This window comes from Platalea leucorodia (genome assembly GCF_965183815.1).
Source record: "Platalea leucorodia genome assembly, chromosome: 5".
Classification (NCBI taxonomy): Eukaryota; Metazoa; Chordata; class Aves; order Pelecaniformes; family Threskiornithidae; genus Platalea; species Platalea leucorodia.
The window spans coordinates 19287920-19305904 of NC_138827.1; the positions used below are offsets into that span (position 1 = coordinate 19287920).

The window sequence follows — 17985 nt, forward strand, 5'->3', positions numbered from 1 at the left end:
TCGGCACTTTTTTTTTCTTGTGAAGAAAATGTTAATCATTTGAATTTCCTCCTAAACCTCCTGCTTTGAATTGTCTGTGCCAAGGGTAAAATGATAGATCAGTCTATTTCTGGGGTCAGTAAGTAGTTGTGTCTTTCACAGAGGCTGCTAGCAGTGCTAACAGTCTCTATATCGTGTGTATACATACGTACATGGATACATGCGTACACACATGCACTAACAGAACTTACAGGGGCTTTCTTTTGTAATGTCAACATTTGCTCATTGAACGCTGGGCTGGCTTTGGAACTTTCCAGATGATGGGGCAATTTTAAACTTAGGTCAAATGCTTGTTATAACTGTAAATAGTTCTCTTTGCAGGCAATTATGTATACAGTTTAAATGAATTATTCAGGTGACTGGAAAAACTACAAATTTAACTCTTTAGGTAGTCTTTGCTATGCTAAGAAATTGGGACCTGTGTCCTAGGTTGGTAATATATTTAAAAAGTTGTTTTAGGTTGCTACCATGTAGAGTTTCAGATTAACTAACTTCACTTCTACCCTGTTGTTCATGTGTTTTTTAGTATTATTCTTCTCTTTGCAATGAGGTATGGGGATTTTTGTTTTAGAATGGTTTAGTGATAGACCTTAACTATACTTACATTCAGATTTTGGGCTTAGCTATGCCAAAAATGGAGAGCTGCTAAAGTATATACGCAAAATTGGCTCATTTGACGAGACCTGTACCAGGTTTTATACTGCTGAAATTGTATCAGCCCTGGAGTACTTGCATGGGAAAGGAATAATTCACAGGTAATACAACGTTGAGACCAACGTGCACTTGATTATGCACAAGGTGTTTAGCACAAGGTGTGCTAGAAAAAAATGTTCTTTGTGAAGTCTAAAGTAAACGTGAATTTTGTCGAAAGCTAATGAGGGCATAATAGCGTTTCATTCGCATTAGTACTGTTGTTAACATAGGGAGCTAAACAAAGTAAACTTTAGGATAAGAGCCAATTTCTGTTATTAGACCAACTGTTCTAGCGGGGGGAAAAGGAAAGAAAACTTTTTGGCCTAGAATTACTAGCTACACTGAACATGTTTAACACTCAGCTGGACAGGGTGCTGGGCCGTCTCGTCTAGACTGTACTCCTGCCTAGAAAGGTTGGACCAGATGATCCTTGAGGTCCCTTCCAACCTGGTATTCTATGATTCTATGAATTAACATTACCAAAAGCTTGTCTTTTTCAATCTTGATCAGTTGGTCTAAAACCAGAAACTGACTTTTTGTTTAACTACATCTTTTTTCTGCAGTGTTATGTACCAAAAGTAACTAGAATTCTGCTGGTGTGTGAATTAGTGTGCAGCATGTCATCAAGAAAAGTAAAATTAATGTATGTCAGTTTTCACTGAGTGAACAATTTCCACAAAGCTGAACAATAAGTAGGTAAATGGTGAAATTTAGCAAAGTTTTTAATAGGACCTTCACAGTTGTTCTTGATGTAATTATATTGTCTGGATAAGCATGTTTCATCATTCATGTTTATTAAAAAAATTAAAGCTGTAAGTGTGAGAAATCTGAGCTGCCGAACTTCTTTTTGGGTAAGAAATCTATTGTGTCTGCAGGTTCCCAAGCAGTTGTTCATGGAACGGTAGATGCTAGTTGGCAAAAAGCTGGCTTATTATAATTCTGATAGCATTATTCCTTCTTTCAGTAATATTTAAGAGGACAAAGTATTTTCCTGGTACTTTTCTGTGAAATAATTGGCAATAGAATCTAAGGGGGCTGGATGTGGAGAGTACTACAAGTATAAAATTTTCTACTGGGGAAAAAAAAAAGTTCCAGAACTCCCAGTTTGACTGTGATTATATAGTCCATGTGTTAGGCTGGGAGAATGCCTATAAAATGAATATAGCATGATTGTCAGTATTACTAAGCCTATATTGGAAATGTTGTATTATAAAAGAACTGCTTTATATTTGTCTTCATATGAAGGCCACTATGAGAAGCTCAAAAGAAAACAGTGGAATTGTTCAATTAGAGAATTTTATACTAAGTTTATTTAATTAAGTCTATAGCTCTGGCAGTGCCAGAAAGCTCTTGGGATTTTCTGCTGCCTAAAGAAATATGACATGAGATAGAACTGCTTTTAAGATGTCAGGCAACTCTGGAAAAGCTACTACAGATATATCTCTCTATGTATCTAGATATATAGCTATATCCTATATCTGTAATATAATATATTAATATATAATATAGGTATATTATATATAAACTGTATGTATATGTGTGTATAGAGTACATATATATATACATATATGTATATGTAAAAAAAAAAAAAAACAAACCCAAAAAAACACAGCTGTTAAAAAGGTCCATTCCGTTCATGTACTTTCTACTTCTCTCTGAGAAAAGTTACAGGAAAATGAACAGGATTTTTATGGCTTGTGTGTCATAATTACTTCATTCCAATTGCTCTCTGTGCTAGTCCACAGGCTTTAAACTGTACAGCTGCACAACCCATGCTTTTCAATAATAGGGGGCTGTAATCTGAGGAAAATAATGCTGCACAGTGGTTGATGGAAACAACTTTGAATTTGCACTGATTTTTCTTACCTCAACCAAAACAACTCCCATGCTTCTAGATTTCTTTGAACATCCAAAGATACTTCTTAGGAGGGAAGGATGTTGTCTTTTCTTGTCAACTGAGGAAACTTGGTGCAAAGTAAATAATATAACAGTGTAACCCAATGCTATTTTTTATGTTGTTGCTGATGAACCTCTTGTCATCTAACTCTATATTTCTATATATTGTTTGTGTGATAATGTGAGGTCCGATTTTATTCTGAATTGGAAGCAGTGTCCATACAAATGGTATGCCTACATTTGAAATACAGATTATACATGGATTTGTATGTGACACATGTAAACATGCCATTCTTAAAGAGTGGAGGTGGTTTACAGTTCTTATCTGGACATTTAGCTGGGGGCGGGGGGAAGGGTTGCCATTGTTTGACTAACTGGAGTTTTGCACTGAGTAAACAGGCCTAGAAGATCTTACTGCCATATCAGTCTGTCATATGTTATTTAAATTAAGGCTTGGGAGCGAAGGGGTTTTTTTGGGTTTTTTGTTTTTTCATTTTTATTGAGCAAGTGAGATGCACAATAGCTTAGTTTTGAGATTATTCATTACTTCAGGTCTTTTTAGAAAAAATGTTAATTAATGGGCTTTTCAAAATCTGTTAACAGTCTGCATGTTGATATCTACAAGGTAAAGTTCACACAACAATGTTTATAGAATGTCTGCATCATTTATGATAGCATTATGTACATGTCACTAGGCAGTTTTGCAATGTTAATTTGTGTACTATTCAAATATAAAAATCTGCCTTTTCCAGGGACCTTAAGCCAGAGAACATCTTGCTAAATGAAGATATGCACATTCAAATAACAGACTTTGGAACAGCAAAAGTATTATCTGCAGATAGCAGACAAGGTATGCCATTATTTACTTCATCATGTGACACAGGTAACTATAGCATGTGGTCCTTTGAAAATGTATGTATGTTGTATTTAACACATTGTAACCTTAAAATATCAGTACCTTTTATCTAACAAAATCACTGAGAGCTTGAAACAGTTTTGATTGTCACTGCTTAGATTATATCAGAAGAGCTAATATTTGGTGTAGTGGTCTAGCCAGCTAGATCACCAAATATAATGGAAAGTTAAAGTACTTCAAATTACTTTCCATTTGCAAGACAAGAATAAAAACAAACAGTTACTGTGGCTCAGCTGAAACAGTAATTTTTTACTCTGGCTATGTATTTAACCCCAGTGACTATCAGAGTTGCTTAAATGTGAAGGTTACAGAATTCTTGTGTCATTTAGTTGCTTAGTATTAACCTGTGAATCAATGATGCTGCAAGCAATGCCTGAAAAAAGCACTAGGCTGAACTGAATTTGATAACTTAATTTTTTACTTGAATGTAGTAAGCCTGTGTTTGTACATTTTATACCTAACAAAGTGCCTAGCTTCGTGAACCAAATTGATATCGCTGAGATTAATTGATTTGTCTCTTCCAAGCAGGTTTTGTGGATGGGTAGAGAAATTAAATTCCTGTGGGTTCTTTGTAGCATTATGTAACTTGCAATAGATTGCCTTTGGGTTTTTTTTTATTGGGTGGGGGCAGAGGGGAAGGGGGGAGGCTCGCTTCTCCGTAAGTATATATTTGCTTATTTCTTTCAATTTTCTTAACAGCGCGGGCAAACTCATTTGTAGGGACAGCACAGTATGTTTCTCCAGAACTGCTGACAGAGAAATCTGCCTGTAAAAGGTGAGGGCTCTATTGTATTTCAGAACTTTACTGGCTCTGTCAGGATACTGTCAAATGGGCAGGAGGGGATAAATAAAGCAAGCGAGCTTAGTGTTTCAAAGAAACAAGATGCTTTGAGTACACAGGGTTTTTTTCAGTGTTTGAAATATTTTTCTCTTAACAAGTATTGCTTCTTGTCCAAGTGCTGGTTTCCTCAGTTCATCTACCTTCTGGTAGATGGTGTTGTCAGGAGAAGGAGGTGTGCAATGTGAAGTTGGTTTTCTCTTACCCGTAAATAAATCAGAAAAACTTCTTCTGTTATCCAAATAATATAATTATTTTAATTCTGTTTTATATAAGCTTGCTCTAATATGGTAATTCCTGCTGTAAAACCAACAGAATGTCACATTCTGTCAGGGGAGAGGCTACAGCTTGCTTTGACTTGTATTTAGATCAACTTGCAGTTATCTTTGCTAAGCTCTGCTTGGGGTTTGCAGTGGTTTAAAGCTCATCTCTGTGCCTAGTATGAGTGATACCCTTAAGAAATTTCTTCTCATTTAAATTGGTTCTTGATGGTAACCTACAGACTGTTGTATATCTATTTTATTAAAATGATGAAAGAATAATCAAAGTAATCGCTGATAAATCATAGGGAAAAGTGATCTCTTATATGAATAACTATGGTAATTTGTGCTAGCTGTTCTTGAAATGATAGAAATACTATTAGACTTTCCACTTTTGCTTCTAGTAAAAAGGTTTTGATTGGTTTGGCTAATGGAAAGACCTTCATCAGGCTATCATCTCCTTTTAGAAGTTACATAATGCTTCATCTTTACAGAAAACTCTTAATTTGAGTAGTTTTGAGTCTTTGTTAGTATTTTAGTCTTCCCTGAGGATTTCTAAGCTTTAATCAAATCTATGTATAGTTTACCTGGAAGTAAAATAAGTTAAAAATACACTTTCAGGCCAACACACTAAAACTTAAGACTTTCCCTCACCCATGTACCATATAGCCTGTCTTTTTGTTTGTGTCTTAAGAAAAGCTTTAAGTGAAAAAGCTGTATTGTGACCTTTTTTTGCGTAAAATATTTAGAGGAAAGGATTTTAATTCTGAAGAAGCATATATTGCATTAAGTTGGATGCATTTTTTAATTGTGGTATTGGATAATAAGTATTCTTTTTAGTCTCATTACATACCCATTCATTATTTTGACTGAGAATTCAGCTGTTTTGCATATGCGCTTGTAGCCAGTTGTTGTGGGATGGTTACTGTATACTTTTTTTTTTTTCCAAAAGTTGTGTTGCTAGCCTACTCTTCTGTCAAAGAATGAAGTGAAAATAGTGTGGAAATCATGCTAGGCAGGTTTGTCTGATGTGTTTGTGCTATGTTCTAACTAGCAGAAGCTTAAGATTTTTTTTTTTTCAATTACGGTTTAAAGAATTCTTATAGAAAAACATGCTATATGTTTTTTCCTCTTTCTTTTGAAGCTCCGACCTCTGGGCTCTGGGATGTATAATATATCAGCTTGTAGCTGGATTGCCTCCATTTAGAGCTGGGTAAGAGATTTAAGCTAATTCTTTATGTGTGGATCATAAATATATTGACTTGGTTTTGGCTTTTGCCTTACTACCAGTTCTGAAGTACAACTTTTCATGGTGCAGTGTTGGTGTTAATGTCATGCCTGCTTTTATTTGTCCTTTCTGATGTCATGAAGATGCTTAGACAGCTGTAACTAGAGTTCCTGAGAGAGATTCCTTAATTTATCCTAGGATTTCACATGTAATTTATACCATAAAGGTAACTATGCCTACATGAAGAGGGTATGAGGCACCTCTATATTGAGCCATTTGAACTTTTCTTGTTATTATTCAAGTATCTGGTGCTTACAGGATCATAGATACTTGGAAGACTGTACCCCTTTACCCTAGAAAGATTTATGGGAATATGATTTAACTTGTAGATCTCCCGTTTAATATTTGTCCAGATTATGCACTGTTAAGGTGAAAGAACCATGGAGAACTAATAACAAGAGCTAATATTTTTCTCTTTTGCAGAAATGAATATCTTATATTCCAGAAGATAATAAAGTTGGAATATGACTTTCCAGAAAAATTTTTTCCCAAGGCAAAAGACCTTGTTGAAAAGCTATTGGTAAATATTTGCTGCTGTTAAATGATTTGACGACATTGGAAGCATTCAGCTTATGTAGTTTTTTCCTAAAGTTTCTCTGCACTCTGTTGCAAAACTTATAATAAGAACGACTGTGAGCATTATTGACTGCGTAGGGGAGTGTCTTGAAAATCAACATCCATTATTAAACAGCACTTAAATTATTTTTTTAAATCTGAATGCTAAAGCGTGGACAAGGAATGTCTCTCAGTGAAATGGAAGCAAATGGTTCTAAATACTGTGCATTACACACAGAAGTTAACATTCAAATCTTTAAGTTTACATAGTACTCAGATTAATTCTTGTTGTTGTATAATGAATTGTTTAGTTGAGAAGTGTTCTATACATCTTGGGGAGATACATTCATTACAACGTAAATCAACTTACTTTGCATTTTAGCATGCACTTACCTTGCACTTAATGCATGTCTCAATAGTATCAGCCAAAGAATTACTCTGCATGTGAATGTTTGACAGATAGGAAGAAAAAATAGTTCTGTCTCATCAGTGAGATACAGCCATGACACTAAAATGAATATGCAGAGAACATTTTGGGTGGTATAAGCTTTTTGAAGTTCTATAGTCTAGCATATTAGCATGGCGCAGGGGGTGAGGAGGAAACTGTGTCTTACATTTGTGAATGATACCGAGTGCAACCATTGTAAAGAGCCTAGCAGCATGTTCCTGTGTCCAGGCCAGCTCTATGGCCAAGCCAGTGCCTGCTGAATGGTAAGGTCCAGGTTGTGTCAACATCCTGAGAACTGTGTGGTTTTAGGGTGCTTGAGAGGTTGATGTTTGACACCAACTATAGCTTCCACAGCTTCTTGCATCAGTAGAATGTGATGCTCGGCTATACTTAAATGAGCTATGCTCCATCAGGCCTTCTCTGTATGTTTGCTTGGTTTTGTTTCTGTCTTTGTGAAGAAACAAAGCCAAAAAAATGTGTGGACCCAAAGAAGTGCTCCTTTCTCTAGATCTGTGAGCTGATCTAATGCAAGATGTTGCTGACAAGACATACTGACAAATAACATCTCGTATTATAAGCAGTCTCCTTACATTCTAGATATGTACGCTTAGGGCAGTGAGACCAATTGGTTTTAAGTTTTCGCATGCTGCTATGCAAATGTGAATAGTGCTCACCCCTTCCTTGTCATTATTTTATGCATGTTAACTTAATTGTAATATGCTCAGGTTCTAGATGCTACCAACAGATTAGGTTGTGAAGAAATGGGAGGATATGGACCTCTTAAGGCTCACCCCTTCTTCGAATCCATTGTGTGGGAGAACCTACATCTTCAGACACCCCCAAAACTTACAGCATATTTACCTGCTATGTCAGAGGATGATGAAGACTGTTATGGAAATGTATGTTTGTCTATTGCTATATTCAGCTCTGATGCTGCCTGAGACTTTCATTAAAGCATAATTATTGCATATTAAATACTTTTATTGGAATTACTGATTATTTGTATTTTAATGAAGACTCAATTACTGAGAATCTAATATAAAATTGCTGGTTAAAATTTGAACTAGTCAGCATTTTTTTTTTTTTTTTTCTGATAAAGTCAGTGTTTGGGAAAAATACTGGCTGGCTTGCTTTTGACCAAGCATACTTTTTTGGATAAGTGCCTGTTAATCTATAGACAGTAGGCTGTCTTTTTGCCCAAAAGCATAATAAACAAAAGTATGCTTAAATTAAAAGCCACAGTTTAGTGCAAAATAAGCTTTTTAATAAAAAAAAAATTCTTTACTTCATTTTGTTTTCCTCCTTTAGTATGACAATCTCCTGAGTCAGTTTGGTTGCATGCAAGTTTCTGGTTCTGCCTCTTCCCATTCACTGTCTGGCCCGGAGACAAGTACGCCACAGACATCAGGAGGAAATATTGAACAGTATATTCATGATCTTGACAACAATTCCTTTGAGCTGGACTTACAGTTTTCTGAAGATGAAAAGAGGTTACTTCTGGCAAAACAAGCTGGTGGAAATCCTTGGTAAGATCTTTGAATATACCTCATCTGTTACTTGCACAGCGGTAAAGAATCCAAAAAAATGTTATTTTCATTTAAATTAGTATTTGTCAATCTTAATATCTTCAAGCAAACAGTTAGCCACTAGAGTTTTCTTGACTTCTATTTTTAAAGCAATAGCAGTGAAAACCTAATACTATGTTTCTAAAATTTACAAGGTCTAGAAGATGTTGTGGAGTATGTTTATAAGATAGGCAGAAATGATGCTATACCAGTGCTGAGAGGTCTTCCCTCTACAGAGTCCTAGAACTAGAAAAAGTTCCTTCTTTTTTACAGTTACCATAAGTTGTTTTTTCTGAATGATAATACTCTGTTGATATCTAACCAAAATACCTCCAGACCATGTACTTACTAGCATTTCTCTTCACTCTTGAGAGGAATTTCTCATTTGTGGTCCCCCCCTCCCCCCCGCTGTCAGATTTTAGAAAAAACTCTGGTGTAGAATGAGTCCAAAATGCATCTAGTAGTTGTTCAAGACTCTGGTGGAAAAGGAGGCACTGGGGAGAGACGTGGAAAATTCCTTGATAATAATAATAATAAAAGCTGTTTCTGTGGAAGAATTACTTCTGGAGTAATAGTTATTTTTCTTTTTTTTTTTTTTAAGGCATCAGTTTGTAGAAAATAACTTAATCCTAAAAATGGGTCCAGTGGACAAAAGAAAGGTAAAGGCTTTTCTTAATTTCCTGTAACAAGATTCAGCTGTCACATTTTTGCACAGTTGCAGCATAGATAAGGAACCTGTTTAGAGCTTCCTTGTTTAACTTATTTGTGTCAAATTGTTATGTTTCTTTTTTAAAATGTAGTGTTTTCTTGTGAAAAGATTGTTTTTTCTTAATTTAGTGGTGTGCTCTTGATTTTTGGAAAAGGCTAAAAGTAAATGTGCTATTGATGCTTTCATTTTGAGACTGTAGTAAACGAGTTTTTGTTCCCTCCCCTTGTCCCAATCTGATACAGCCCACTAAACACTTTGTCTTGATGCATGTCTGCATGTGGATTGAGCCCCAAATATTGGAAAATAAAATACAAGCCCATATTGTCCTTAACTGTGGTGTTTTTCCTGGATCCGACTACTGCCTGTATCCTGAGAGAGGCAGAGGTGACATTAGAACAGCTTTAGGTTTTAACTTTAACGTGGTACAGTTGAGCAACAATAGTCTTTGTCAGCTTTACAGGAGCGTAGGTTCTCTTTCATCTAAGTTACTACCTGCTTGCTCCTGATTTTCTCCACAAAATCATGAGTATTGACTTCTGTGCTGGAATCTCTGACAAATTTTGCTTCACTCTGTACAGCTAGATGTTTTATGTTTCGTTAGAACTTGAAGATGGTCTCTTAAAATAGCACTTGTGTTTTTGCCATGTAGTAGGAATGCACTGCAACCCCCTAAAAAAGGAGCGAGGTCAAATAGGTAAAGCAAAAGGGGAAAACAGAAAAAAGTCCCCCAAACTCAAACATACTCTCCTATTACTGAGCTGTTCTAATTCTACCTCAGCTGTTAAATTCAGAGATCTACACACTTACATTTTTTTTTTCTTCATGCTTTTTTTGCATTGCTGCTTCTAATTTTCTTGTTAGGGATTGTTTGCACGTCGGCGCCAATTGCTGCTCACAGAAGGGCCCCACCTGTATTATGTGGATCCTGTCAACAAAGTTCTAAAAGGAGAAATTCCATGGTCTTTAGAGTTGCGGCCAGAAGCCAAGAATTTTAAGACATTTTTTGTTCACACAGTAAGTGACTTTCTTTAATTTCTTTGTAAGTTGCACTAAGGTCCTTGAACAACTATTGTAAGTTGTTAACAAATACGTTTTTCTGGAGAAAATATAATTCCTTAAATACAAGTGTTGATAGACTTAATTTAAAAACAAACACAAAACCCAAGCCCAAAAAAACCCAAAACAAAAAAAAAAAGCCCCCGACATTTCCCATGAAAATACAATTGTGTAAATAAACTATAAGTGGATTTTGGGATTTGAAGGAAGTTCTTAAGAATTACTTTTAAAATTTAGCCCTCTTTGTATATAGAGGATCACAATGAATGTACCAACAATATATTGTCAGTTGACTTTTGACTGCTTAACAATATTGAGATGCCAGATGTATGGTTATTCAGTAATATGTAATGTTATATAACTGTAATTGAATTTAACTTTTGGAAAGTTTATGAACTAATTCTGAATAATTATTTTATTGGGAGGTGTAGAATAATTACTGCTTTTTGGTTAAAATGTGTTTGGAGTACTCATTAAAATGTTGTTCACTTATAGCCAAACAGGACATATTACCTGATGGACCCGAGTGGGAATGCTCATAAATGGTGCAAAAAGATACATGAAGTTTGGCGGCACAGATACCACCAGAATGCTGCTAAATAGTAAAGCTCATCCAAAATTTCCCAGTTTCCCTACTTGCTGCTAGAACTCCGTGTGCAGCCGATCAGAGGAATCTTTTCAACCCACCTATTACCATCTCAAGGGGAAGCATATGTCTGAAATGTTCTGTTATTGTTTTTTTTTTTTTTTTTTTTGAAAGAAAGAAAGAAAAGCAAAAACCTAATGGAATTCAGGGTCGCTTTGCTCGCTCTTTGTGCTTCTGTTGAGGCTTCCACATGCATATCATTGCAGTGAAGATCTTGCTTTTGTGCACTTCAGCTCAATTTCTGCTGCAGACTAGTGGATAGACCTTGCATTACCAGCTTCACTTAAGATGAGTTAAAACCAATCCACACGCACACATGCCGAATCATGTACCAGCCTTGCATTTTATGGGGCTGGAGTTTTCTGTGACTTTCAGATTATCATTAAACTGTATTTCATCAGGGAGCTTTTATATGCCTCTCCTAAGCACCACCTCTTTGTTTTCTCTTCCTTTTCTCACAGTCCCCCAGCTTATTGGTATATGGCATTTATAGCCAGGTCAGTTGCACCCTTGTGTAATTCCTAATATAGTTCTGGTTGCAGGATTTATGTGGTACTTTAGTAATTATGTGAATGAATCAGATGTATGTGTCTGGCAGATAGGCTCCAATGATACAGGTTGTGAGAGAGTAAAATGCTGAACATGGCACTGAAAGTTTTCTAAAATTGAAATGTTGGCATCTGAAGCATATAAGATTTTAAACATTGAATTTAAATTTTAACATGAATCATACGTGTGTTTAATCAAGGGACAATAAACTTACCAGCATGCTTTTAACTAATGCTAACTAAAAATTAACTAGTTAGTATGGGGGAAAAAGGTTACTATTGAAGTAGTAAGTAGTTTTTCACCTTTTCAGGAGATGAGGGCTAGCAGCTTTCTTTCCAGGGTGTGCATGTACTGTGCATTTTAGTGGGGCCAACCTATTTACCTGGGTAGAGAAGGAAGTGTGAAAGCTTTGTACAATTGATTACTTGACTTTTTTTTTGTCTCACTGTATAATGAGATGTACAAATAATCCTATTTTTGGTCTTGGCCAAATATTTAGCAACTCTGAAAAAATTTAAGCAATTGAAATATTAGATCCATAAAGTAATCTGGTTAAAAACACAAAGGAAAATATTGATACAACGGAGAAAATATATGGTACTTAAGGCATATCTATAAAACGAAAATATTTTTCATATCGATCTCCTTTATCCTCTTCAAATTAAGGCTTTTTTTGTGGTCAAACATTTCGTATAACGTTGCAAAGACATAACTTTCTATGTGCTAAAAACAACCTCCCTAATGGTATTTTCAACATGCCTGTGTTCCTGAATCTTGCAGAGAGGAATGGCCTAGGTCTGGACAAAGGCATTCCTTCCTTGTTTTAAAAGCAGTATAAACATCACACCTATTTATTCACCTTCTACACCTACCGTCTCTGCATTTTGAGGTCTTATACTATGATGTGCTTTTCCTTGCACCAAAGAAAGAAATGTTCCACTGCAATGTTGAAAAAACTCATGGGCTACTGTTCTAGAAGCAGTATTTGAAAAGCAGTGGCTTATCAGGATTTCTCAGAAAACACATGAATGTTGGATATTTTGTTGTTGTACAGGATGAAGGAGACTTATTGATCTCTTAGAAACTGTGTTATGTGGTTGAACTTGATGACAGTTCAGCTTTTCCAGTATCTTTCAGTCTTTAAAGGAGAGAGTGCAGTTGCCTTTTCTTCTGAATGAACTACATTCTTGTAGTCTTCTGTTATCCCACCACGTACACAGACTTGACAAAAGTAAATCACTGGCTGACAGTGCCTGATGGTGAGGGAGCTAAGGTGTCCTGTAAATGGCTGAGATGAAAGACAGAACAGCATTCCCTTTACATCATGAGAAATTTCATCACATACAAGGTACACTCTGTGTCACTAAAATTTGAATAGCACAGTACACCTTCTATCTGTGCCTGTATTAATCCTGTATTTACCATTCTAACCAAGATGACATGTATTGTAAGTTTGCTGCAGTGCTAGCCATTTGTTCTCTGGCTGTCAAATCCCAGCTGTGTGTTGGGTCCACTGGAGGCGACCCTACAGCTTTTGGATTTAGTCTTTGGTATAGAGATGCAGATGTATTCCCAACATTACACAGGAGAGTTTGGCAGTGATGGAGATTCACGGTGCCACTGCTGTTCGGTGTGACAAAACTTGGCCTCACATAAAAAGTCTGGCAAAGTTGTTCTGCTAATAGTGAACACCTTAGCTTCATTCGGAGATGGAGTGATCTCCCTTGGCTTGTTCACTAGGTGGAAACCTAGGAATGCTTAAACCTGTTTTCTGAAATATTTAGACTTGTAGTCGTTTTGCCGTAACAAAGTACTGTTTTTTTTTCACACCTTGAAAATCCTGTCTCAGCAGACTTCTGTCCTGCCCACTGAAAGCTTTCAGCCAAAGAAATCTTGATAGCAGTAAGCTATCAAGAATGTGTCTGGAAGGCTGATGTCTGCATTCTAGTATTCCTTTTTTCTTTTGACAATGCTGTCGTTAGAAAACTGTGAACATCTCTTACAGGCATCCCTCCCATTAGAACTTCAGTGTTCCAAATCAAGTCTTCCTTAGCTGTTGCTTTTTTGGGAAGGGACTAAACTTTTCTGGGAGAGGTATTTGTCTTTCTTGTACTGTAAGTGAAATCTGTGGTTTTGAAAGATGGCAGAAGAATAGAGTGAGGCAAGACAAAGCAATCATGTGAATTTAAGTATGTTTCACCAGTTTGTCTGCTTAAATGTGTATTGGCAGGTGCCGCATACTATGAAGGGCTGGTTCCTGTTTTAAATGCTTATACCTGAAGTGGGGTAGCTTCAGATCTTTGTCCTGAAGATCACTCCTTTGGTTCATGGGAGTTCATGGAATGAAATGCACAAGGGAGGTTCTTCAGAGCTGCAGATAAGCCAGTTAATTTCTCTGCTCTTTATCTGAGGTCTTTCAAAGCACAAAAAGGGTTGTTGGGCACTTGAAGACTCTTCTTCAGACTCCTCACTGCAAACCTACTGAAAACCCACTCTGTTGATTGATTCATTCCATCTTTTGCATTTTCAACAATTGCCAATCATTTGTAAAGAATCTAGTCATTAATGTTGTAATTTTGTTTTCCTTGGGATTTGAACTTCAGGAAGGTGTTTTGCATCTGTTTCCTGTGGGGTGGAGCTTAAGAAAGGATGAAGTACTACTGCTAGAAAGGATTTTTGAATCACACTGTTCTATTCAGTGTCCAGCCCAGTCACAGGAAGTTTAAAGCTACTCTGATAAAGTGGAGAGATGAGTTTATTACCGTTGGCCTTAAAGTCCAGTTTTGAGAAGGCTTTATATTAAGGAAGACTTGCTTCAGATGTGATTGTGAGCAGACTGATATTACCTATTAAGACCTCATTTGCTAAGCACTTCGATACTGAAGACATCAAGCTATCAGATAGTACTGTGCTCCACTTACTTTTCTCCTTCTGATGTGATTTAGTTGTGAAATATCTGCTATATATAAGCCTGGAAAAAACTCTGTAGATTGAAACAAAGATGTGATAATTGTAATCCATTTTCATAGTTCAAGATGCTTAATTTAACGTGCTTGATATCATTACATTTTGTACTGGGAACATTGAAGAATCCTGAGGATTTCCCACATGTACATTTAACAGTTTCTTTTGAATGATTTAGTAAAGTCAACACAATTACTTCATTTGGCCTGTGGACAAAACATTTGATTCCAACACCTTGCTGAGGAGAGAACTTGTGTATTAATAGTTGCCTAAAGATGTGGTCTATGGATTCTGGTCATTCTTTCTACTAGTGAATTACACGAATAGGTGTGGTATTTATATCTGAAATTTTGCTGAATGCCTGTAATATTTTATGCAAATATTAATCAAATGGAAGTGCTCCTGCAAAGCTTCATGACACAGATTGTCCATCAGTTGATTGAGTGAGCTTACAGACAAGTAATTCTCTGACCCAAAATGGCATGCTTTCAGTTAAGGTAAGACTGGTAATTTAAGAATGTTTCCTCTTAGAAGAAATATGACTCTTATACAGCAAAACAATTGGAGAGGTTCTTAAGCACCCAATAACCTGGTCTGTCTGTCAGCATGGCAGTGAATGTAGATGGTTGCCATTTGACAAAGCTTCCTATGACCACGTACTAACTCTGACTGGATGTGGCAAATGTTCTAAATTGTAGCAGAACTTACAATTACTGTATCTGACAAAAGAGGAAAAAATAGGAACCAGGAACCATAATCAGTTTTGATAGTTGTATGCTAGCTGTTTTCAGGTTGGTGGCAGTCAGTCACGTGTGTAATATTCTCTACCTGGTTTGTAGCTGTAACTGTGATGTACAGATAAAAGCGAGAAAAGAAGAAGAAAAAAAAAAAAAAAAACAAACCACCACCCAAACAAAAAACCCCCACAAACACCACAAAACAATCTCCCCTCCTCCAAGAACTCGTGAAAACAGAAGCAAATAATGCAATGATATAAGATACACACTTTTGTATTTTTATTCTTATAAGGTTATTTGCTGGCTCTTGTTGGCCTCTATTTCAGTCTGTGTTATTTAAATTCTAATATATGAATTATTTGGATTGAATTCATGTTCGGGGCCATGGTGTTGTATGTATTGATGTACAGCCTTGAATGTGAATAATTATTGTAAACTATATTTTACACCTTTTTTCTGGCTTTATTATATAAATTTTCTATTGGTCGATGATTTAATCATATCTCATAATTTAATGACTGTTTATTCTCCTTTCGACAGATCTCTGTGCTGTAGATGTGTAGTTAGTGACTGGATGACGGATTTCACTTACGCTTGGTAGTCTGTAATAAAGGCATGTAGGGTCCTGGCCTGGCCTCCGCCTCTTCCTTCCGCCGCGGGGGGGCGGGCGGGGCCTCCGGCCCGGCGGCGGCGCTGTGGGGGCGCAGGGGCCGCCGCCCGCGGCCGTCGTTGGCCGCTCGGGCGCGGTCGTCGTCGACGGCCCCGGCGGCCGGGGCCGCTGCAGCGCAGGCGCTGGGCGGGCAGGGGGAAGGGAGCAGTTCCGAGCGGGACGCTTCCGGTGGGAGGCGCGCCCGGGGACCTGTGGCTGGGGCGGACCCTTCCGGCGGCGGCGAGGATGGCGGCGGAGAACCACTGCGATTTCCCGGTTCCCCCGATCGGCGGCCTCGGCCTGGGAGGCCCGGGCGGGCCCTGCCGCCGGTGCAGCTCGGCGCCGCCGCCCGGCACGGTGCCCGGCAAGTGGGTCCGGCTGAACGTGGGGGGCACCTGCTTCCTGACCACTCGCCAGACGCTCTGCAGAGACCCCAAGTCCTTCCTCTTCCGCCTCTGCCAGGCCGACCCCGACCTGGACTCGGACAAGGTGAGCGCGGGCCCCGCCGCGCCGCGCCGCTCCCCCCGGGCCCGCTCCGCTCCGCCGGGCCCCCGAGGGAGCGTTGCGACGGTGCCTCGGTCCCTCGTGGGAGCCGGCGCTGCCGGGGCCGCGGTGTGCCGGGGCCGGGCCGCCTGGCTGCGGGGCGGGCTGCCGGCGCTCCGGCGGGCGGTGAGGCAGAGCAGAACGGCAGCGGCGGGCTCCGCCGCCCTGGGGGGCGTTTCTGAAGGGTCGCGTCGCTTAACGAGCCCGTGTGCTTGGAGGGAGTTGGGTTGTGAGGGTGGGCCGACGTCAGGCGAAGCGGTGGGGTTCGTGCGTAACGCAGCTGCTTGTAACTACAACAAAGAGAGCACAGGGTCGGTCGAGGGCTTGTTTAAATTTTTATTTGGTCCGACCGGGTTTAGTTTCAGTGTTTTAATGGAGTATCTGCCTGCACTGATGTCGTGTTATTTCTGCACTGTCATCACCCTCTTGTTCAATTTCAAGAACCAGATCAAACTACTTTTGATAATAACCTCTCTCGCTTAGCCATAGCGTTCCGTGTTTCAGCAGTGCTTTGAGTAAAATATTACTTATCCTGCATGGACTGCAAATGGTGGTGATACTGAATGTTCGGGTATTTGTTCTGACTCACTTTTAGTAGGGAAAGCAAAGTTACTGATTAATATTTTATTTATGGAGTGGTATGTAGTAATGGATATAAAGTATTTGTATGTAGTGCTGGCTCTGAAAGACATTTTGGAGCATAATGGCCAAAAGTGGACTTCCAGCACAGTACACTTAAGGAAAAGAAGGGAACAGCTTCTAACCCTTGAATATATAACCAACAGGTTGAAAATAAAGAGTTGATTTTTATATATCAATTTTAATTTTTTTTTTAGTGAGACTAGTAGTAAATTCCTTCATTTTCTCATGCATAACTTCCAGAAAGGATGTTTAAATGCTTAAGAAGATAGGGAACAGAACCTGAATAGTATTCCAGAGTTAGAGAAAAAATACATTAAAGTGTGGCAATGTGGGGATTGTTTTTTGTTGTCTTTGGTTTGGTTTGGGGTTTTTTGGAGAGGATTAACTTAAACTGGCCTATAAAAATAAATTTTAAAATGTAGGTGGCTTGCTGATAGGTCAGAAACTGTCTTTACTTGGGAGGGAGTAGGAAAGCTTTCTTCTAAGGTTTCTTAAATAAAAGATAAAGCACGCTTAATAATTAAGGCACCCGTTTCAGTTGTTCGGCTGCAAAAAGGTGTTTATGTCATCAGGGAGAGAGAAAGAAGGCACACTTTTAGAAGAAATGCTTTCGTTCTAATTAAGGCATTTGGCTGCCTTTTTTCACCAATTGATGAAATCAATCATCCTTCACAAGCACGATCAGTGAGGTGTTGCTATCTTGCAAAAATTTCATGAGGCTACTAATCTAAACATTTTCTTTTTTACTGTGCTTACATTTTTGGGTTGTAGCAGTAAATCATAAATTTATGCAAGGGTTATTTAGCTATTTGGTAGGATACGGAGAGACCTGATGAATTTTCTTCACATTTCTAGACTTACATAGTTATAGTTGTTAATAGTATGTACTGCAACTTAAAGATAGCTGCAGTCACAGCTATAGAAAGGTATCCGTCGCTTGCAAGGAACATGCCTATACATTATTTGAGCTGCTTAGATGTTACTAAGTGTCA

At 38.1% G+C, this 17985-nt stretch overlaps 1 protein-coding gene across 4 annotated transcripts in view; it reads left to right on the forward strand.

Moving 5' to 3' along the window:
• PDPK1 (3-phosphoinositide dependent protein kinase 1) overlaps positions 1–17985 on the forward strand; it is a 73794-nt gene that overhangs the window by 20897 nt on the left and 34912 nt on the right. Inside the window, exons 5-14 of one of the 4 annotated variants that reach the window (XM_082313524.1) lie at positions 650–794; positions 3381–3511; positions 4244–4319; positions 5787–5855; positions 6354–6450; positions 7659–7832; positions 8242–8459; positions 9100–9157; positions 10069–10221; positions 10759–15788. In XM_082313524.1, coding sequence (XP_082169650.1) covers positions 650–794; positions 3381–3511; positions 4244–4319; positions 5787–5855; positions 6354–6450; positions 7659–7832; positions 8242–8459; positions 9100–9157; positions 10069–10221; positions 10759–10866 — 1229 coding nt within the window. In that variant the 3' untranslated portion in view covers positions 10867–15788. Of the gene's footprint in view, positions 1–649; positions 795–3380; positions 3512–4243; positions 4320–5786; positions 5856–6353; positions 6451–7658; positions 7833–8241; positions 8460–9099; positions 9158–10068; positions 10222–10758; positions 15789–16003; positions 16298–17985 lie in introns of those variants that run through there. The other 3 variants (XM_082313525.1, XM_082313527.1, XM_082313526.1) reach the window with 3 other exon arrangements.